The following is a 23,273-nucleotide window of genomic DNA, read 5'->3' on the forward strand; positions in this document are numbered from 1 at the left end:
CTGGAGAGAAAAGGACGGAGATCCCAGGAGCGACCGTAGGTACGTGAGGAACACGCCGGACGGAGGGGCTGGCCTGCCCCGCCCCCAGCTAGTCCCTCCTTCCGTCGCTCTCCCCGCCCCCTCAAAACCCAAACCGGTAACCTCTACCCGGCTGCCTCCCATTGGCTATGCAAATGAGAGAAGTCTGTCGGGACCAATAAGCCGCGGCCACGGCTTGGGAGCGTCTTCCGGCCCGCCCCTGCCGCACCGCCCCGCGTTTGACTAGCGGGCCAAGGACTGGCGGTGGGGCGGTGGGGGTGCGGTACGGCGGAGGGGAGGCGGTGGCTGGACTACGCGGTGGCTGGACTACGCGGTGGCGCCGGCCCTCGGCATGGCTCGCCTGGTGCTTGGTAGGCGCAGGCCTCTTCGTCCGGGGTGGGTGGAGGGGCAGCCTGGGAGACCGGGAACCCCCATGGCGGGCCGCGGACGGGGGAGGGAGCGGGTGCCTGGCCTTGGCCGGGCCCGCGCTGGCGCGGAGGATCGCTGGCCCGGCCCACGCGGAGGACGCAGTAGGGGGAGCCCCTGGGGCGGTGGGGGAGCTCCGGGGACTGGGGCTGGTCTTGGCCGGAGCCCCCTGCGCGGGCCCTCGGGCAGAAGTGCGGGACGCGTGGGGAGGTGAGGGCGCCCTTGGCGGGGGCGACCTCCTCCCACCTGGGAGGAGCGTGTGCGCGAGCGCGGCCGGAGGCGGGAGCCCCGAGTCCGGGCTCGAAACCAGGGCGCCTGGGACAGCTCCGAGCCTGGGGCCGAGTGGCCGGTGCCGGGCTCCGGTGAAGGGGCGGCGTCGAGCGGGCCGGCTGTGAGCGAAGGCCGGGAGCTGCCTTTGAGCCCTGAGACCGGCTATGGCTGATCCCTGGCCGAGGTTGGGTACTGGGGGGCCACCTAGAAGGGGGACCTTGTTCTGGGCCTCGAGTGTGTACGGGAGAGTCACGGGCTCCTCACACCGAAAGTTGTCCTCACCACCTGTTTTATGGAGTTCCCACTTCTAAAAAACCTGAAATATCAAAACCCGGTCCTGAAATAAATCAGGATAGTTTCCTTAAAAGGCAACAGTACCTTCCTAAAGCGGGTCTTATGATGCAAGAGCACTTTAAATGCGATTGCACTTCTAACAACTAAGTTGAACCCAGATTTTCTGGACTTAGGTAAATGTCAGTTTTAGAGACTACAGTAGTGAGGTTGAGGATCCCGTTCCTTCCTGGGCTCCCCTTGGTCCCAGCCAAGGTGCTCTGACAGTGGATACCTGAACACTGTGGATCCAGATAGCGGGGTTTGAGTCCCACCCCTCCGTCCCCCGCATCTGCTAGCTGTGTGACTGGGAGCTAGTTACTTAACCACTCTGGGCTAGTACTCCATAGGGTTGTTCTCAGGATTAAGGAGTTTATATATGTCTAAAGAGAGTAAACAAGGTAGAAATATTTGCCGTAATACCGTAGAGAGAATAGATGAGGGGAAAAGAACTTAGTTTCTGTTTAGTTGCCTGCAAGTGAATTCAGACAGGGCTGTGAAAGAGTGTATGATTCTTACAGTTAATTCATTATTATAATAAATGTAGTCAGCCTTTTGGGGCGCCCTCTCGGTTTCTAGATGAGTGCTTGGGGACCATGTACTCTTGCTAGCAGGTGTGGGACAGAGATGTTAGTGATGTGGATTTATAACATCCTTAACTACCTCGGAGGAATCATGGGAGGCCACAGATGGCAAAATCATCTGCTCACATAGATTCTAGACCCTTGGATGTTCCAGTTTCCTGTCGGTGCTCGTTATCAGCGAGTGGAATGGCCATGTGAATTTTAGAAACAGAACAGTATTGGTCAGCCTTGACCTACTTTATCATATTAAGTGGGCTGAGGGGTTTTGTAGGGGTAGTTACTGACTACTTTTCTGCTGTTGGAATTTGTACATCTTCTAATGCTTTTCTGAGTAGCATGTTTGATTTCCTTCTAACCCTACTAGGTCTTAACTGCCTTTTAAGGAACTTAGGTCTTGAACCTTTACCAAGACATTTCCACTGACAGCCATTTATAAGGAGGGAATGCTCCTGTGAGAACCAGGCCACTTTATAGACAAGAAAAGTCCAGCCCCATTACTAGGGGGGAAGAAAAAGCTCAAGTTCATGTTATACTGAGTGTCATTAGGCATGACCATCTTCATACAGAAAGGAGGCACATTCCTGAGGTAAACAGTCCTGGTTCATCCTTTGATGACTCCGGCCTGCTTGACACAGCGTGAGGAGGAGAGTACATTCTTTATTGCTGGCCCTGATTGGCATGAGGAGGGAAAGAAGGTAATTCTCCTGCCACAGACCATAGAATGCCCCTCCTGGGGTTATACTCCTGTAGGCTCCAGTCCTTTGGTTAAAATTTGGGGTTGCATAGCAAGGTCCTCTTTCTAATTATGTGGCCTTAGGCAAGTTACCTTTTCTGGTCTCCATGTCCTGGGCTAAAAACAGGCATGATGATACACACCACATAGAGTAAATGAGCTAATGGCACATAGTGTTGTATAAGTGTTGTTCTTAGTGAAGATGTCAGTTTTTGGAGGGTAGTTGGACAGATACATATATCAAAATGTTAGCCGTACCCCATTCCCCTTGTAAGATTTTCTCCTAAAGAAATAATCATATTTATTTGAGGAGGGAAGAAGTATTAGAATTTTTAGCATTGGCCTGTTAATAGAAAAAAATGGGAACCATCAAGATTATGTCAGTAGTGGATTAGGAACATGATACAGCCATTAAACATGGTTACGTGGGGGGTGACGGGTAATCCATAAGTACTTACGTCGAAAATGTACCTTATTTTGAGTGAAAAAAGGTTACAGAAGGGAATGTATGTAGTAAGATCACATTTATATAAATTTTTAGGCCTCTGTATAGTGTAGAGATATGCTAGTTAAGAGTACCCACCAAAATATTAATAGTTCATTCTGGTGGGACTGTTGATAGTTTTTCTTTTTTTGCTTTTCTCGTTTTTGAAACTTTCACAAGGAGCTCAGTATATTGAAAAACTAATAATTCATACAGATTTTTTTTTTTAAAGAAGATAAACGTCTTTAAACGTAGTACATCTCCATAGAGGATTTTCTAAGACCAGTCTTACTCTCAAGCTTACTCAGAATTAGGACTGTCTCTGCTTAGGTTCTTGATTTACTTGCTTTATTAAATATGTCAAACTCTGTAATCTTTCCTGCAGCAGTGAAGAGATTAACCATCCAGTAGAAATGTAATGCCAGATTTGTATGTAATTTTAAATTTTCCAGTAGCCACATTTAAAAAGACAAAAAGAAGTAGGTGAGATTAATTTTAACATATATTTATTTATCCAGTATATCTAAAATATCATCTCAAGAGGAAATCAATATCAGAAATATTAATGAGATAATTTACTTTTTTCCCCTACCAAGGCTTTGCGATTCGGTGTGCTTTTTACACCTACAGCGCACCTCAGTTTGGGGTAGCCATGTGTGGCCAGCGGCTGCCATGTTGCACAGCAGTTATCAAGGGAGCCTCACTTCGTTTGGCTTGACCTCCATCCACACTCACCCTTTCCCACCTCTTGAAATGGAAGAGGAGGTCATTCGGTTGCGAGCTACCCCCCCACCCCCCACCCCCCGTCACTGACTCTGGGTTCCCTCCCCGCCTCCTAATTCAGGCGTTTTGTTACGTTATTCCCTGTTCTTTAGCCTCTCCCACTCCACATATTTCTTCACTATGTGCTCAGCTCACTCCCATCTTTAAAAAGAAAGCTTCCTTCTATCCCCCATTTGCTTACTGTCTCCTGCTCTTTCTAAGAAACTTGTTTAAAGAGTTATTGTATGATTTTCACCGGCTTGTCCCTTCCAGCTCTCTCCAGCCTTGTGCAGCCTGACTGCTGCTTGCTTTCACTCCTGTACCTCAACTGCCCGGGACCCCGGTGACCTCTCTGTCATTATATCCAGTGGACAGTTTGCAGTCGTTCCTGCTTTACCTCCCAGTAGCCTTTATTACTGTCGCTCATTCCGTCTTTCCCCTGGTTTATGTGAAACCACTCTCCTGATAATTCTCCATCCACTGTCCACATTGCAGCCAGAATACTCTTTGTAGAAAGCAAATCTGATCATACCCCCTGCATGATAACCCTTTAGTGGCTTCACATCACCCTTAGTAAGGTCCACAGTTAAGTTCCTGCAATACTAGTCACATCTATCATTCAAATGCAGTGTTCTCGAACAGTGTAATTGTTATTCATGCCCGTGGCATACTGAACATTTTTATCTTGAACACTAAAAAGACAACATGGTTTAATGGGTAGAGCTTGGAAGTAGAAGTCAGGGAGCTGCTCTACCAGTTATATGTGTGACCACAGATGGGCCACTTGGTCTCTATCTGCCCTTGTTTCCTTAATTACAAAATAGGGATGATTCCCACGTTCTCGTTAGTAGGTAGTGCTGTGAAAAATCAAGTGGATCCAATGCATTTGAAAGTGACTTAAAAATTCAAAGTGCCTTGTAAGTATAAGGTGGAGGATTTAGCAGTAGAACAATTAACACCAGTACACACTTATTCCAGAAGAAGTTTACCATTGGGTTGTTCAAAAAGTTCCATTTGAAATCTTCCAAATTCTCTTTACAAAGTAAGCATGTGAAACTGTGACTAAGATGGCATATACACACATGCTTTCTTAGAAGACAGGTGAGTCTCTTATAATTCTTTGCATCAGGAGATTACAAGAAGGAAATTATATGGTCATCTTCATAGATGCTGAAAAGAAAGTAATAGAAATTTCTTTAATATCATTAAGTTTATCTGTTTCAACCCAAAAGCTAGCAAATGGGAAAATATACCTATTAAAGTAAAAAGCGTTCTGTTGTTTAGCATTATTCTGGAGATAATAGACAATACAGTTAGAAAACAAATTATATATTTTATAAAATTTCATATATAACATATAATTTATGTTGTGTGTCTGTGTATACATACACAGACAATTTAAAGGAGGTAAAATTCTGATATTACCAATTCAGAAAACTTGGGTTTTTAAAATACTAGTTCAGAACTTGTTTTTCTATGTAATTGTTATAATCTGCATTTAAGTTCCCAGAGTAGCAACAAAAACACACTTGGTCCACAGTGTGGCTAAACTATGCTATTAATAATACAGACTCTCTATCCTTCCTTTATAACATTGTTCACATGAACATTCTTTCGGAGCTCATCCTGCAACACTGTGAGTGCCTGATGATGTGCCATGGATAGTGTTAGTAGAAAGAAAAATATTTAAAAAACAATCATTGCCCTTAAGAGAGTCACAGTCTAGTAGGGGAGGCAAATAATTATTTTTTCCCATCAATAAGCTTTAATAAAGATAGCGTGCTAATACTGCAACTGAATGACACAAGAAATACCATGTGGATTATCCAAGGTCGCAGAGCTAGATGTAACTTCCCCATTTTGCAGTGCCCTTGCCCGTAAAACGGTGATAATAGTACTGCCTCATAGAGTGTGGTTGTACAGAATGAAGGTGTTAGTATAGGAAAAGCACTAAGAAGAGTATTTAAATCTGGTCCCAAGGCAGCTCAAGAGATGAGGGTGTGGGCTGTCTGTTCCCTGTTCAGCAGCGCACCAGGGGGGGTAAAATTCCAGGGGCTCCAGCAGCAGCCAGGCTGGGGGTGGGAGCTGGGGAGAAGGGGGTTAGGAGAGAGCTGACCCAGGCTGTCCTCTGTGAAGGGCCTTGGTCAGTTGAAAAGGACTTTGGTGGCCCAGGTTTCCTGTCAGAGCCTGAACCCTGATGTCGATGGTGTGCTTTTTGTTGTTACTCCAGGTCTGATGGGCTGTACCCTCTTTATAGCAGTTAACGGTCTGTATTCGTCCAGTGATGATGTAATCGAATTAACTCCATCAAACTTCAACCGAGAAGTTATTCAGAGTGATAGTTTGTGGCTTGTAGAATTCTATGCTCCATGGTAAGTATTATAAAATAGTTGTCAGTTATTTATGGTACTTTATAAAATTAAGAAAAATACTACATAAAAATGTAATTTTATTCAGCCATCTCGTTTACCTAGTTTACTGATTGTTTAAAAGAGGAAGAGGACACATCCATGTAATACTAATAAGAAGAGATCTCATAATGGCAAAATATAAATAAATAAAAGAGGTAGAGGAGAGGGAAACTGTGGATTGAGTCTGTTAAAGGGTGCAGAGATTGAGCCAGTGACAAAAAAAATGGTGGAAGTAGCTAATAGTTGCAAGAAAGAAGGAAGGAAAAAACCCGTATGATTTTAGGAAGATACATCTTTATGATGAGGTAAGTGGGGTGAAGATGGAAGGGAAATTGATTTTATGCAGAGAGAATATCGGGCAAAGGAAAGGGAAGAACCAGTGGTTGACTCCATTTTGTTTCTTGAAGAGGGTTGCTTCCAAAAATATGTAATTAGAAAATTTGGTTTGATTTAAAAGCTCTTCTCTTGCCTTACATCTATTTCTGGGGGGAAAAAAAACAAACTTGTAATTACCATTGAAATTAATAGTGCCCAGTTTCATACAGCTGACCCTTGAGCAGCACAGGTGTGAACTGCGCAAGTCCACTTACATGTGGATTTTTTTTTTTTTTCCAACAAATTTGTACTACAGTGTTACACAGTCCGCTGTTGGTTGAATCCATGGATACAGAGGGCTGACTGTAAAGTTACATGCGGATTTTCCACTGCAGAGGGTCAGCACTTCTAACCCCCATGTTATTCAAGGGTCACCTGTGTAGTCAAAATACAGTATTGTTTATGTGGTTAAAACCTTCAATGAAAACAAAACAAAAAACCAACAAATACACGTGTATAAAATAAAGGCTATAGGATCACAAAGGAAACCTAAAGTATTGGAATAACATTATTAAAATATCAAAATAAATCTTGATATGATTTTGTAGTACTCGTTTACTGGAACGTAAATACCAACATCTAACAGCTAGCTACCATAATTCTGAACAGTGATGAACATAAATGATGTTTAAGGATACCTGCAACAACTATAGTGGTGATAAGAAAATAGCTGTGATTTTTATTTGTGACAGAGTCACAAGTACTAACCAACTATGATATGTTGTTAATGTTTATAACTGAAGGAAATCCTAAATTTCAATTACAGATTAATGAAAATAGAGGATTTTTTTTTTCCCCATCAAAGTTCACAGAGCCCCTCAATTTTTATCCACCAGTCCTTTGGGGATTCATAGACCCCAGGTGAAGAACCCTTGAGTTACAGGGTGTGCTGCTATATTTGTGGCATTTTGATCTGTCTTTACATCGCTTCACATTGGAATTGAAGGGGGTATATACTCTGACAATCTCTGATTTGAGTCCTTATTTCATTAGAATAAATTGAAATTAAAGAGGCACAAAGTCCTGTAAAGTTTTGACTCCTGGACTTCTAAGTAGCTCACCTAAATAGCCAAACATACTGTATATGTAGTATGTAGGATCAGCATTTCAGGACGTTTTGCTGAAAGATCCTGACTTTTAAAATATTGGATTGGACTTCCCTGGTGGCCCAGTGGTTAAGAATCCACTTGCCAACGCAGGTGACACGGGTTCGAGCCCTGGTCCGGGAAGATCCCACATGCTGCGGAGCAACTAAGCCCGTGTGCCACAACTACTGAAGCCTGCACGTCTGGAGCCTGTGCTCCGCAGCAAGAGAGGCCACGGCGGTGAGAAGCCCGCGCACCACAACGAAGAGCAGCCCCCGTTTGCCGCAACTAGAGAAAGCCCGTGCACAGCAATGAAGACCAATGCAGCCAAAAATAAATAAATAAAATAAAATAAAATATTGGATTAAGCTTAAGGCCCTATGAAAGGTGATGTTACATAGTGATTAAGAATGTGGGATCTGGAGCCAGGAAGACCTGTCAGGCAGCTTTGTCACTGGGTGGTACTGGGAGGGTTTCTTAACTTCTCAGGCTCTGTTTCATCATCTGTAAAATGAAAATGACAAAGCCTGCTTGCAGGGTGGTTGTGCTGGTTAAATGAAATCCTGTACGAAGAGAGCTCATCGTGGTGCAGGCACGTGGCATTGGCTCATTAGGTCCTTAGAGACCTAATTAGAAGAAAATTTACTTTGTTTAAAAAAGGAAAAAGTCACCTATATAGATAAACTAGCTATGCTGTCTTCATACAATGGGTATTATACAATGATGAAAATAATACAGCTACCTATAACCTTGATGACTGATATAAACATAACAGATTTCTGTATATATAATGTTTAAAAGCAGTTTTCTGTGTGTGTTATATTTCACGATAATTCTTTTCAAGTACTGGTACCTAAAAGATTAAGATTATTTTTCCTTGTGTTCACGTGTCTCTGTCTCTGTCACTCATTCGTGTTCTTTTTTCACCACCTTGCAGTATCAAGTGCTTTTTACTTGTTAGCCATACTAAATTGGGACTGCATGTGCATTTTTACCTCTACAAGCTGCTTGTGGGAGCCAAAGAACATGGAGATTTAGGCACTGGAGATCTGGACTCTAAAACAGTTGCCTCATCTATAAAATGAAAAGTTTGGACTAGATCAGGGACTATCAAACCTTAATAGATTTAAGAATCACTAGTAGAACTTATTAAAATACAGGTTCCTGAACCCCTTCTCTAGGAACTCTGGTTTCTTGGGGCCCAAGAACCTGCACTTTGCTAAGCCGTACAACTGGGACCACACGTGAGGCACATTTGACCAGATAAACACTGAAGTTTCCACTCAGGGAGAGAGTTATGAATGATAGTGTTTGTTTAAACTCTTTAAATACAGTTTAACTCAGCAGTAATTTGAAAGCTTTTTTTTTATGACATGAAAGAGGATCATAGTAAAATCAGGACAGTGAGTTCCTTCAGGTCACCGATCATGTTTTTTTAGTGCTGTTCTGCCTGCAGGTCCCCACCCTCAGTGCATGTCACTCAGTAGACTGTTGGTGAATGTTTCTTGAATTGGGAATCAAAGACTTAACTGTTGCCTTCTTTGTGTTTTCATCCCCTGAAAGGTGTGGCCACTGCCAAAGGTTAACACCAGAATGGAAGAAAGTAGCAACTGCATTAAAAGTGAGTTTCTGAGATGTCCACATTCACCTGTGTATGTTAAAATAAGTTTAATTAAGCAAATGGGCTTAACGTACAATAGGAAGTTAATTTGCATATTGAAGCCCAATACTCTTGTTCTGGTGCCAAAATTATGTAGGGAGCAAAGGGATACTGTACATTCTAATTTTTTCTTGTCTACTTTTGTTAATTCTGTTTCCCAGTTAAATGGCATAAGTATGCTTAGTCGTGCTAATTCTGGGAGCTGCACAGTTTCCTCACAGGCTGACTTGTATGTTGCCCAGCTTTCCATTTAGGAATGGTTTCCCAGGCTAAAGTTCTCATTGATTGTTGGCAAATGGAACCTGGCCCTTTATTATCTTGTCTCTGAGTCTACATCATCAGATGATGGGTTCTTGTGGAATCTGCCCTGGTTGAAAGAAAAATAGATATTTCTTTTATGTTTCCACAGGATGTTGTAAAAGTTGGTGCAGTTGATGCAGATAAACATCAGTCCCTGGGAGGTCAATATGGTGTGCAGGGATTTCCTACCATTAAGATTTTTGGATCTAATAAAAACCAACCAGAAGATTATCAGGGTAAGGACTTTTCCTAATTACTTCATTCCATTGGTTGGAATTTTAGTTTGAGCAGGTAGGTAGAAAATAGAGAACCTGGGATTCTATAACCTGTTGGCCCTGCTACCTGCAAGTTTCTCACCCTCTTCGTGCCTGAATTTCCTTATCTGTCAAATGGTGTAGAGTAATTCCTACCTCTTCTGGGTTGCTCTAAAGATTAAATATGTGTCAAACAGGTGAAAGTTTTTTTATTATTGTTTGTACTAGGTTAGGCCCACACGGGCTTAGCAGTGGTAGAGTAATGATGTTTTGTGCTTCCCTTTTTTTCATTACAGTTTTTAAAAAATACTAGTTACTGGATATTTTATAGTTACTTAATATTTAATAAGTTTCTGTAATTACTTAATATTTGAAAAGATCTGCAAGTGTTTTCTTGCTCTGATTGCTCGTTCCTTCACTGTGGGGCAGGTCTAGCATATCAGCGTGGAAAAAGAAGAGTCCTGTAATTTGAAAGTCAGTTTAAACTATTGCTATTACTGTGGAGTATTTTGCCCATGAATCTTTACGCCTTGTAAACATGTATAGCATCTGAATATTAAAGCTATTATTTAGTCTTTTAAACTATTGATAATAAAGAAGTATCACAGCTTCTCCATTTTATAGATAGTGGTAAATTGTATCTGCTGTGAGTCACTGAGGCAAGTGGGGAGAGGATTTTGGCTCAGACTCCCTGTTCTTTCACAGAATTGCCTGTTACTTAAGATGTCACAAACAGAGCATCATATTTAAGACAGTCAGAATTGCTAAGTTGAGCCATATCCAGGGTCCAATAAAAGTATTGGGCGTAATGTATTTAAAGTTTAAATTATGGCTCATTTGATCTTTTTTTAAAAAAGATTTTGTTACAAGGGGCATATAAGTGACTAAACTTAGAGTCTAAAATCTTAGGTTTTGCTTTATGTGAGAAGAACAAGTTTTCAGGGTTGGAGGGGGAGGAGAATCAGCATCACGATAAAAACAAAGTGACTATTGTCTTATCTGTACTTGGTGTCCTGCATTGCATCCAGCGGATTGAGAAAACATTCTCAGAAAAGGGAATGTGAAGGGAGCAGAGAAACTATAGAGTGAGCTTTGAAGACAACCTGGCCTGGGTTTAACTGCTGGCTAAACAGAATACCTAATCTCTCTGGATCTGCTTCTTGGTTGTAAAATGAGGATGTGAAAACCTATTTTAGGCTACTGGAAGTTTCACTGAAATAGTACATGTAAAGCATGTAACTTGGTAAATGTCGGTGTAGTTGGTACTTCACCAAAATGGGGGTCAAAATACTTGGAGATGAGGCCTTAGACACATCATTTCTCCTAGACTCCCCAGCTCTAAAGTTCCATAAAATGATGAGTTTCATCTTTCTGACTAACCACCTGCTTTTCTGCTTTGGAATATAATTTGTTCATTTTGCTAACTTGTAAAAATGGAATGTTTAGAGCAGGGGTTAGCATTTGGCCTGCTGCTTGTTTTTGTAAATGAAGTTTTTCAAAACACAGTCACACTTGTTCATTCATATGGTCTATGCCTACTTTCACACTAAAACAGCAGAATTGAGTAGCTGCAGCAGTGTGGCCTGCTGAGACGACAATAATTACTGTTTGGTCTTTTGCAGGAACAGTTTGCTCACCCTTGGTCTAGAGTGAGAAAACCCTCTCTGTCTTTTTCCCTAGTGTATTTCTTTTTTTTTTTTTTTTTTTATTTTCACTTTTTAAAAAAAATTTATTTAATTTATTTATTTGGCTGCGTTGGGTCTTCGTTGCGGTGCACAGGCTTCTCATTGCGGTGGCTTCTCTTGTTACGGAGCCCGGGCTCTAGGCGCACGGGCTTCAGTAGTTGTGGCACGTGGGCTCAGTAGTTGTGGCTCGTGGGCTCTAGAGCGCAGGCTCAGTAGTTGTGGTGCACGGGCTTAGTTGCTCCGTGGCATGTGGGATCTTCCTGGACCAGAGATCAAACCCGTGTCCCCTGCATTGGCAAGTGGATTCTTAACCACTGTGCCACCAGGGAAGTCCCCCTAGTGTTTTTCTTGATTTGCTATATTTCCAGGTGGAGATTGGTGGTGGAAGGGGCACTGGTTCGGAAAGTGGAGGTGTCTGCAGTAGATAAGGAGCAGGAGGCTGTTTTTATGTTGAGGTCTTGCCTTTCTGTCTTAGGAAGTGACATACTTGGTAATCTCAGCCAGGATGTAGTACAGGATGATCTGAACACACTCCGAATGCCTCTGTTCTGTATTTTCTTTCTAACGTCAAGTCTGAAGCGTTCTCAGAAGTTTCTATCTCTTCCTGGGCAGTTTGATTAGAAAACTCTATTTTTAAGAAAGGAGAAGAAAGAAGAAACTTTCTAAAAAGATTTTGTTAGTTTTGACTTTAAACTCTGAAGATAGTCTCAAGGCATATATTATCCATATTCTTCTGAGTCAGTTAATAGTCCCCTGACTTCTTCTTGAGCACATAGTTTTTGGTAAACTTCCAAAGGCTATTGTCACTATCTTTAATACGGGGCTTGTTACTTCCTATATTAGGAGTAAGTTCAGCCACAGAACCTAAAAGCCCAAAATAAGTGTTTTAAGCAAGGTAGAAAACAGTGGATTGCTTTCTAGTTTCTTAGCTTCGAACCCCTCGTATCCTACTTATTATCTCATAGAAATAGTTTTTCCATTTGCCTCATTTGGTGCTTTGTGTTTAGAAATTTCCCCTGCTCTCTTAACTAGATAACCTTCTTTTTCATCTGTGTACATGTTATACATTCAGTAAACGTTTGTGAACTGTTCTCAATAGTAGATGGTATTTGTGGGTGAACAGAATGTCCTCGTTCACACTAATAACCTGACACTGAAGAAGAGGAATTAGTTTTCCCTGCGTAAAGTGTAGCAGGAAATACATTCTGGAAGAAACTGGCTCTGTCTTAAAGATACACGTGGTGTTAGGTCTGTTTGAACATCAGATGAAGCTGGCAGGTATGTAAAGGTTCAAGTCTTCAGGTAGCATCAGATGTAGGCTCCCAGCCCGCCCACCCCCGCTCACCTGATGGCCCGTGTCTTCCCGTAGGTGGCAGAACTGGTGAAGCCATCGTAGACGCTGCTCTCAGTGCCCTGCGCCAGCTCGTAAAGGACCGCCTTGGGGGCAGGAGTGGTGGATATAGTTCTGGAAAACAAGTAAGGCTGTGTATAATGTCAGTTTTTAATGTGGCATGATTTTGAAGCCTGACTGTAAACTCCGCGTAGAAGATAATTATTTCTTAAAATGTTTTAAATTGGTGGACTTCCAGTTAAAAAATCATAGGAGGTTGAGTCAGGCGACTCCAAAAGGGAGTCAGACACCCAGCCTACTGGTGTGGCCCTTCAGAATCACGGTCCCCTTAGCCAGTCCTAGGGCATCCGCCACAGCCGCAGGCCAGGAACCACGCCCCGAGATGGCTTCCTTGGCCCAGGGCCGAGGTACAAGAGTTCGGCCTACAGTGGGAGAAAGAGCCCTAGGCCGTGGGAGTTGGAATCTGGCTTCCGTGGCGTTTGTAGTTCCAAAGTGGAGAGAGGGAGACCAGCTCTCCTCCAGGTCAACTTTGGGCAAACGTGGATGAAATTTGGATGACCTCTTGGCCCGTGTCTGTGGCAATCAGGCGGAAATCCCTGGGCATCTTTACATAAGTGGATAGGGAAGAAGATTCCTGTTCTCTGGATTGGTATTATAGATTCCCGTGTATGAAGTGTGATGTTTAACCATGATGTAGTTATGTTCTTGCGAAAAGGCATTGAACTCTTCCTGGTAACGCACAGGCACACCTCGTTGTATTGCACTTCTCAGATCATCGCGCTGTTTACAAAGTGAAGGTTTGTGGCAACCTTGCGTCGAGCAAGCCTCTTGGTGCCATTTTTCCAACAGCATTTGCTCACTGTGTCACATTTTGGTGATTCTTGCAATATTTCAAAGTTTTTCATTATATTTATGGTGATCTTGATCGGTGATCTTTTGATGTTACTATTACAAAAAGATTATGACTTGCTAAAGGCTCAGATAAGGGTTAGCATTTTTCAGCACTGAAGTATTTTTTAATTATTGTATGGTCATTGTCTTTTAGATATAATGCTATTGCACACTTGATAGCCTACAGTATAGTGTAAACATAACCTTTACGTGCACCAGGAAACCAAAACATTCATGTGAGTTGCTTTATTGCGATGCTCACTTTATTGCAGTGGTCTGGAACCGAACCCGCAGTATCTCCAAGCTCTGCCTGCATATGTAAACACAGCCCTTCACTCTTTTAGGAGACCAGTAAGACTAGCTTCTTTATACAGACTCAGAGCTTACCAGAGATTTCATGATTTTGCCTTTTATTTCAAACTTAGACATTTAATGAGCACAGTTGTCTTTCCTACCCCCATGGCTTTTGGCCCAGGCAACAGAAAGCATTATATTGATTCTGACTGCTTTGTAGGTTTAGTACTGAAGAAAATTCTTTGAAAAGATAAAAGGATTAAATGTTATTTTTAGCTTTCTTAAATGGTAGGGACTTTATGAAGAGGTACTAACTGGATATCCTGGGATGAACCAGCACTGTTCTGAATTAGAATAGTGTTATTAAGGTGGTTCTTTGAGCCATGTTGAGGTTTCTCTTAATGAAGATAGCAGGGGTGGAGTTCAGATACATGTTACATGTTACACTGAGTGTACTGGTAATTGTTTGAAAGTAAATACTGTTTGCCAAGTAAAAAGAATAATATTAAGGAATGTCCCCAATCTGAGTAAAATAGTTTTCAGTTGAAAGAAGAACTCAAAACTTTTAAGTTGTAGAAATGATTATTGTTACACATATATTTAGAATAGGATTAGTGTTCTTTTTGGCCAAATTGTAACTTAAGATTTAATGTCACAAATGACAGGGTAGAAGTGACAGTTCAAGTAAGAAGGACGTGATTGAGCTGACAGACGACACCTTTGATAAGAGTGTTCTTGACAGTGAAGATGTTTGGATGGTTGAGTTTTATGCCCCTTGGTGTGGACACTGCAAAAAGTAAGTGCTTTGTACCAGGTACTTTTTTAAGTCAGGTGCTTTTAGTCTGTCCACGTGGCTCACTTTGAAAGAGCTGAACCAGGTCATAGGTAACCTCCAGGATCTTCTCCCCAAAAGCTCCGGCTCTGAATGAATGTTAAACATCGGCATTAGGGCCGAGTGTTTCCTCTGTCATATTTTCAGTGATTAACAGGGAGCTGGCATCCAGATTTGGGGGGGGCGTGGTGGACAAAGGACCAGGAAATGAATGTGAAGGGGGCATCATGCCTTTCGTAAAGCTACACACAGAGTGTTTCCCAAGTGTGATTTAACCGGATTGGGCAGAAATGCACACACCAGTTAAAGGATTTGTGCTTACAGTTAAAATACACTTTTAAAGTGCAGGTATTTTTCTACAGTCTAGAGCCAGAATGGGCTGCGGCAGCTACAGAGGTAAAAGAGCAAACGAAAGGAAAAGTGAAACTCGCAGCTGTGGACGCCACCGTTAACCAGGTTCTAGCCAGCCGATACGAGGTGCGTGTTCTTACCAGGCTGATGTCTTTGTGAGACGCCCTGTGTTTTCACCTGCTACACCGTCTAGTACTGCTGGGCTCTCTAGGAGCGGGAGGGGGGAGGCTAGCCGTTCTGTAAGGACGAAATTAAATCATTTCACTGTTGTAACAAGTAAATCTGGCACTCAAGACTGTTGGGGGTTTTTTAGTTTTGTTTGTTTTGTTTTCAGTATCGCACTACCTGTGTGTTTAATGTGAGCCCGAGCTTTCGCAAGTTATTCGTACAGCTTTTGAAGTTGGTTCATTTGTTCTAGAGCACATAGACTGTGTTAAGTATATACTCAGGGTTTGAATAAGATTCGGCTAAGCCTGGCAGTGAGTCTGTTAAAACCCCTTGATTAACAGACCTCTGTGTGCTGTCCCTTACACGTCGATGCAGGCTAGGGAATATTTTTGTTACATTAAATTACCTATAAGGTAGTTTTAGAAACCATAAAGATCTTATTTCTTATGCAATGGTAATTTGATTTGTACTGTGATATTTTTTAATAGATTAGGGGATTTCCTACAATCAAGATATTTCAGAAAGGCGAGTCTCCTGTGGATTATGACGGGGGGCGGACGAGATCCGACATCGTTTCCCGGGCCCTTGATTTGTTTTCTGATAACGCCCCGCCTCCTCAGCTCCTTGAGGTAATTACACCTCTTCAGTCAGTTGTATGTAGTAAGGGAAGCTTTTCCGCCTGATGATAGAGGACACTAAAGCGGTAATAGCTTGCTGTCTTTTCAAATAAGCTCTTTCTCTTCTCTTTTAAAATGCTCTCTTTAGAGTGTTTTTGTACTTTCAGATGGGGAAAACTTGTCTGAAAATGGCTGCCTTTCATAAGTTTTAGTACCAAAATAATCGCAGTGTGAGCAAAAGTGTACCTTAGCGTCTTAAAAATAGAACGAATCCATTCTTTCATTTATCGTTCTCAAAACAATAGTTAACATTTATTGAGCACCTGACCATGTGACAAGCACTGTTCTGGTACTTTTATGTGGATTTTTCTCATTTAATTCTCATATGAACACTTAGAGGTAGATACTGTTTTTAATCTCCATTTTAAATATGGGGACACAGGCACAGAGAGCCTCAAATTCATGTAAATATATAATACGCGTAAATGTGTCTTTTTTATCTGTCTAAACGACTAAATGTCATAGCCAGGCTACGCCCAGGCGTTCTGACCGTGTGTATATACAAATGCCTCACCACCGCCGCGGATAGATGGCTGAGGGATAAAAGCGGAAATCTTCACAGAACGTTCTCGTGGTGTTTCTGTAACGCACACAGAAGTGTTATATTTGGGAAGAGCCTCATCTGGCTCTTGAAGTGCTTTGCTCTGAACGAGAGTGCCGGTGCTCGCGCAGGCTTACCTCTGGGTTTTGTGTCACGTGGCCTTCCAACCCCCTTGTCTTCTGGGTCCCGCAGATCCTCAACGAGGACATCGCCAAGAAGACGTGCGAGGAGCACCAGCTCTGTGTCGTGGCCGTGCTGCCCCATATCCTTGACACAGGTAAGGCGTGCCGCTTCCCACACGCTGTTCTCTGTTCCTTGCTCTGCGAACACTTAATTCACAGATGGATTTCACCCATTCCTTTATTTTTACCTTAAAATTTTTTTGTCCGTTTACATCAGGAGCTGCAGGCAGAAATTCTTATTTGGAAGTTCTTCTGAAGTTGGCAGACAAATACAAAAAGAAAATCTGGGGGTAAGTTATCAAACTGTCTCAGTGTCGTCGGGTGGGAGGGTGTAGAGCTGCTTGGAAGCGGCTCCCTCTGTGTTTTCTGTAGGCTCTGTTCCTGTGCTCACTTGGGCATGTTTTTTTATTTAGGATATAAAAACACTGACCACCTAGGAGGAAGTGAAGTCATGCAGGACTCTTACCTATAACACACTTATTTGTACCCCAGCACACTTTTTCTTAGAGGAATCATGTTCTGATGGTGGCTGGGTTCTAGGCTAGCAGGCAAAACGCCATTAGTGACAGAGCTCCATTCTAGCACAGCCTTGAAGGCTAGGTAAAGAAAGCAGAAGCAGAGGTGTGTTTCTTTACCCTCTTCTGAGTGAGGGCCGGACGCAGGCAAATGTTTAAAACAAAGCTTGTCTCTATTTCCATTGTTATTAATAATCTTTTTGCTCCATGCTGTCCGTATGCGCTGCTGTCCCAGGTACCACGTGTCCCTGCTGTCCCTCTCGCGGTGGCCTCACACCGCCTGCGTTAGTCCGGCAGATGTTTACTGTGTGCCTGCAGAAGGCCGCGTGCCCACGCTCCGTATTCTTCCCCCTTGTACGAGTGGAGGGAAGAGTTTCTTTGGTTTGTTTTTTGAGGGTTTTCTCCTTTTTTTTTTTTTTTGGCCTCGCTGCGGGGCATGCGGGGTCTTACCCCGACCAGGGATCGGACAGCACAGGAAGTCCCAAGGGAAGAGATGTGGTTGAGCATTTTTATGTGTATTAAATAATGGCATATCCTTAACTTTTAAAAAGAAGTTGTTACACTGCTAAAGAATGTGCTTAATAACCCAAACGATGTTGGTAGGATTTCAGGTGACAGAGAAAATTCGTCAGGTTTGTTGGACGGTATTTTGGGGACTGAGGGAAAAAACAGTCCTAGTGATAGACCAGTCCCCAGGGGGACTTCTGGGGTTAGGGTCTAGGGAACATAGGAGAGGAACTGTAGTTACTTCAGAGCGCATCTAGAACACATTATTTTAAAAACTAATCTTTAATTTTTCATTTATTTTTTCACCTATTCCATTCAAAAGATGTGTAATCTTTTGTTCTTTAATTGTTAGTCAGGTTCTGACTAACTCAGAAGGGATCTTTGCCCTAGAAACCAATCTGCTTTTCTAGGTGGCTGTGGACAGAAGCCGGAGCCCAGTCTGAACTTGAGAATGCGCTGGGGATCGGAGGGTTTGGGTACCCCGCCATGGCAGCTATTAACGCACGCAAGATGAAATTTGCTCTTCTGAAGGGATCGTTCAGTGAGCAAGGCATTAATGAGTTTCTCAGGTAATTTCTTGCTTCTTTGAGTTGTTTTTGTTTTGTCTGTTTGTTTGGTTCTATTGTGGTAATTGGTTCCAAACTAGATTTATATAGACTAGGCAATAAATGGAGTAGTTTTGTATTTCACATTTCGGAGAATTAACGTTGATAAATTAGAGCTTTGGAGTCATCTTCCTGTGCCACGGAAGTCTTCTACTTAGTGAGTGATACTAGCACATTCCTCCTCTCGGGCCACCTTGCCATTCTGTGCACTTGGCATTGGGCTTGTCCTCATTCTCATAAAGGTCTCATATGGGCTGCAAGCAGTCCCGTCTCACCCACTCCCGCCCTAGGATGCTTTGTACCCCTGACTTCAGGGGATAGAGTTTCCACCCCTGGGCATTGGATTTAGAATGTAGTTATTTGAAAATGAGTGCGCTTACTGAAGTGACTCCAAAACGTGCAAACAATATGATAGGTTCTCAAACTCAAAACCCAATTTACAAAGCTCGCTAAGCTGCCCTGCTGTTCAACTCATCCTAAAACTGACTTAGTCATCATTTAGGCAAATACAAAATGTTAACCCGTACTTTTTCTTAGATTTGTGGTAATTTGATTAATGCCTCTTCCCCATTAACTGTGAGTTCCACAAAGGTTGAATCTTTTACACAAAACTTTACCCCTAGTCACCACTGTAGAGCCTGGCTGGTAATAAGCTCTTGTAAATATTTATGAATGAACACTTGACTTCTTGTCTCTGGAACAGTTTCAGTTAGGAAAGGCATCCCTACCCTCAGGGACATTAGCAGGAAGACTACTCATCAAGTGTGCTTCATCCTTTTTCAACAGCTAATTCCAATCTAGAAAACCTTAGAGGAGTGTAGGAGAGTAGTAAGTAACCTTGAGATTAAGCCTCTGGACTCACGTAAAGTACAGAGGAGGTAAATGCTTCCAGGAACAATAGCATGTTGTAAACTTGAGACAGTGACTTGTGCTTGAGATCATACAGGTCACTGGTTCTCAAACTTTGTGTCTTGGAGTTAACAGAAAACCTCAGATTACCAGTGGAGAAAAGTCTGCGGTAATGAATAGGAAGGAAACAAAACGTGGCAGTACGCTTGTTTCTAGCCACGTGTGAGTCTTCTTTTCTAAGAAGACAGAACTTGTACGGAGCGTGTCACTGGTGAGGAGACTCCTTCCAGCTGGCCGGGGTGGGGCCTGGCGGAGAGCTGGCGGGTGCACCTGCTTGGTGGCGAGAGGCACCAGCGTGCGTACTTGAAAAACCACACACCTGCCACGTTCTGCGTGGCTATTGGAGAACCAAGGACAAACACCATCAGTGCGCATACGCAGGTTGTCAGACAACCCATAGGAGTTAATGGTAACGGTGCAGCTAAACTAACAATTTGTAAGTGTAGGGGCGGCAGTTGAACACTACGGTCAACCCGAGGTGACATTAGTGGTTTCTGCGTCTTTCCTTAAGAATGTCATGTTATGGGAGTTCCTGGTGGTCTAGTGGTTAAGATTCCGGGCTTTCACTGTCATGGCCTGGGTTCAGTCCCTGGTCGGGGAACTGAGATCCTGCAAGCTGCACGGTGTGGCAAAAAAAAAAAAAAAAAAGTCATGTTATGTTCTGTTGGAGTAGCAGCCAGAAAAGGTAAGTATATAATTGTGCATTATGCCCCCAGAAGTGAAAAAGGGCTTGAGTCATATATTGGCTTGGCCAGAAAGTTCATTCACGTTTTTCCGTAAGATGTCAAGCGAACTTTCTGGCCAACCCAGTATATGCGTTTGTGGCCGTTCAGTTTGAAGGCGGTGGCCATGCTTCTCCAGGCTTTCTTAGTTAGAAGAGAGATCTGTTAGCATTTAGCCTAAAAGGAAGATGGAGCCAGAGGGCAAGTGTGTAATTGAGCAATTAAAAAACCTTTTTTGTTTTTTTTAAATGATGATTGAACTCTCTGCCCTCAAGGTTTTGTTCCTTTTTGAAGGTTTGACATCTTTCCTCTAGTCTGTTTGCTTTTGCCGCTGACGTTATTAAGTAGGAAGCTAGAGGCTGATGTACGGAGATAATAAATAACCTGATTAAGGACACAAAACTAGTAAGAAGTAGAACCGCTGACTTTTTATTACATACATGGGTTTGTATTTCCCACATAAACCAGAGCCTGGATTGTCCTGTGCCTTTCCCTAGTAAATTGAGCCATTCTGGCGGAGGTAGTAGCCTGTGTGTGACACAGGTCTGACTTATTGTGCTGAGTACCTCTGTTCTACCCATACAGCACAGTTCATGGAATGGTGGTGAAGTGGGTTTTTACATATTTATAATCCTGTTCTTTGAATGTCACTGGTATGTGTACATCAAGGTTGCTCAACGTGGGCACTCGGAACATTCTGGGCCAGGCAGTTGTTTGTCCTGTGCCTTGTAGGATGTTTAGTAGCATCCCTGGCCTCTACCCCCGGATGCCAGCAGCGTACACACACAGACACACACACACACTCACACACACTCACACACACACACTCACACACACACACACACACACTCAGTGATTTTTGAGTTGGGACAATCAAAAATGTCTTCAGACATTGCCAAATGTCCCCTGGGGGCAAAAATTGCCCTCAGTTTCAGAACCACTGATACACATTGTAAAACATGCAAAGTAGCCAAAAGCAATGGATAAAATTACCCAGTTTTCCCACCATGCAAAGTAACTATTGTCAGACACATACAGGAAACTTGATATCCTGTTTGTTTTTCTTTTACCCATATTCTTTTTTTTTAATCAAAGTATAATTAATTGACAAATGTGTTAGTTTCAAATGTACGCAGAGTGATTCAGTTATGCATATACTTATCTATATATCTATATATGTATTCTTTTTCTAATTCTTTTTTCCGTAATAGGTTATTACAAGATATTGCGTATGTGCTATACAGTAGGACCTTGTTGTTTATCTATTTTATATATAGTGGTGTGTAAATGTTAATCCCAAACTCCTAATTCTAAGCACCCTTCACCGAGGATATTTGGAGGCTCCTTTTATAAAGAAGCCTTGCTCACAGTCTGGTGATCGCCTCTACATCCTTCCAGGGAAATGTTTATCAATACCTGCCAAAGTCAAAACCTAACACACTGTTTCATGGTACAACTCTTCTGTCTGAAAGCTTGACATGTGTGAAAATTGCCACCATCAGCTATAGATCATTGAGGGGGCCTGTGGTGTCTGTGGGCTGGTTCTAAGTGCCTCTGCTTCCTGTTAGAAATCTGAGAAAAGGATTTCAGTTTTAAGGTACCATCTTTCAAAAAGCCTTTCTAAAGTTAGTGTGGAATTTTGTTAGTCAAGTGTTAGTGTTGGTCTAGACCATGTTCTGGGTCAACTTTGATCGTTTTTACATACTTAAGTTGTATTTTAGCAAGATGTGTTTGCTATTTTTTTTTAATTTTTGGTAGTACCTGGCTTTCCCTACTGCCAAGGCCTTAGTCAGGAATGTCATTATATTGTTACCTGGTTACATTGTTGTCCCTGATTGAAAAGATAATACCGTTCATGAAGTGCTTTTCCCGGAGAGAGAGGTGAGAACTGCCTCTATGCAAACATAGCAGGGCGTAGGGAAATCGTTATTTTTGAAAAGTTGTTTCTTCATCCGCATCAGCAGTCCATCGTTAACAGCCGTGCTCTGCTCATTTTCCCCTAAGGGAGCTGTCTTTCGGGCGTGGATCTACAGCACCCGTAGGGGGTGGGGCTTTCCCTGCCATCAGCACCAGAGAGCCCTGGGACGGCAAGGACGGCGAGGTGAGTCCCGGGACCGAGCTGTGTGTGAACAGGACTCGCTGTCGGGGCTTTGGTCCAGCCCCTTACTTTCCCGATCCCTGTGCATCTTTGCTGCTTGTAAACAAGACCTTTCCATCAGACCTAAGCCTTGACGTGAGCATAAACCTGAAGAATCAACCTCATGGGCCTTTCGGGGTGCTCTTTGTCTCAAGACCCTTCATCCCATCCTCCCTGTTACAAAGTGCTACATGGCATAGGATATTCGTGACAGAGACAACCGAGATAAATTTCAGTGAGGTTGCTTTCCTGACTATTACCTGTAAAGTGAACACTTAACCTAGAATTCATTAACTTTGAGAGAAGTACAAAATTATAGCTTTGAAATTAGCATTTATTCCGGTACACTTCTGCCCACCCCCCTCAAAAGGACCAGTTAAATAGCTGTTAGTTTTCTATCTATATAATAATAGGCAAAGTTAAAAGCAGGAGCTGGACTGGGGAGAAACTTGTGACCAGAGCACCTCTGGAAATTTAGTGCTCTGTAAGATGAGATGTCAGACTTTCAGGGTCGCCCTGTCTGTGGTTCTGCATAGACCCTGCAGGGCCTGATGGTGGTTTTCTGTTTTACAGCTTCCCGTGGAAGACGACATTGACCTGAGTGACGTGGAGCTCGATGACCTGGAGAAAGATGAGTTATGAGAGGCGCCGCACAGACTCCGGTTTTCTTTTCTTGGGAGCGGATTTTCCAGCAGTGAAGGAACATTCTTTCCAATCAGATGAATCTGCCAGTGGCCTTTTTAACCAAGAAGTAACACTGATTGGTCATTTGAAAACACTGCAGCAGTGAACTTTTGCGTCTCAAGAAAACAATGAAAAATTCTGTGAATTGTCGTAGCCGGTGAATTGGGTTGTATTCTGTCAGATGATACTTTGAAGAAAACTGCTGGGCTGTTGAAGCATCTTTCCCTCCCTCTGACTGCTGCCTGAATGTTCTTGGAGGCTGTTTCTTACATACAAGTTTTTTAATGTGATCCTTTCATTTGAATATTAATGGCTTTTTTCCATGAAAGAATAAAACTATTTTGGACAATGCCAATAAATGTATGAAATTAGTGTCCACATCGTAAATTCAGGAAATTAGTCTTATGAAGGGATGACCTTGATGTCTCTCCTCCCTGTAAACCGGTGGTTCACATGACACCATCTGGATGCCTGCCACCACAGATTTTACACGTGTCCTGCAAGGCTGAGTTTCAAGTGTAAGTGTGAAA

General features: G+C 42.8%; 1 protein-coding gene across 1 annotated transcript; it reads left to right on the forward strand.

Moving 5' to 3' along the window:
- Nucleotides 1–239: 239 nt before the first annotated feature.
- PDIA6 (protein disulfide isomerase family A member 6) lies at nucleotides 240–23,125 on the forward strand. The gene is made up of 13 exons (XM_036873021.1): nucleotides 240–389; nucleotides 5,838–5,979; nucleotides 9,042–9,099; nucleotides 9,548–9,674; nucleotides 12,747–12,853; nucleotides 14,579–14,709; nucleotides 15,108–15,222; nucleotides 15,753–15,893; nucleotides 16,675–16,759; nucleotides 16,882–16,954; nucleotides 18,097–18,255; nucleotides 21,927–22,023; nucleotides 22,633–23,125. Exons 1-13 carry the CDS (start codon nucleotides 371–373, stop codon nucleotides 22,699–22,701), a joined length of 1,323 nt encoding a protein of 440 aa, XP_036728916.1. The 5' UTR covers nucleotides 240–370; the 3' UTR covers nucleotides 22,702–23,125.
- The last annotated feature ends 148 nt before the right edge of the window (nucleotides 23,126–23,273 follow it).

This window comes from Balaenoptera musculus, chromosome 13 (genome assembly GCF_009873245.2).
Source record: "Balaenoptera musculus isolate JJ_BM4_2016_0621 chromosome 13, mBalMus1.pri.v3, whole genome shotgun sequence".
In the NCBI taxonomy this organism is placed as follows: Eukaryota; Metazoa; Chordata; class Mammalia; order Artiodactyla; family Balaenopteridae; genus Balaenoptera; species Balaenoptera musculus.

Coding starts and splice junctions, on each gene's coding strand:
- PDIA6 (XM_036873021.1), top strand. Junction 14,710..15,107: donor TGGTGTGGACACTGCAAAAA/GTAAGTGCTTTG, acceptor ATTTTTCTACAG/TCTAGAGCCAGAATGGGCTG. Junction 18,256..21,926: donor GGCATTAATGAGTTTCTCAG/GTAATTTCTTGC, acceptor TTTTCCCCTAAG/GGAGCTGTCTTTCGGGCGTG.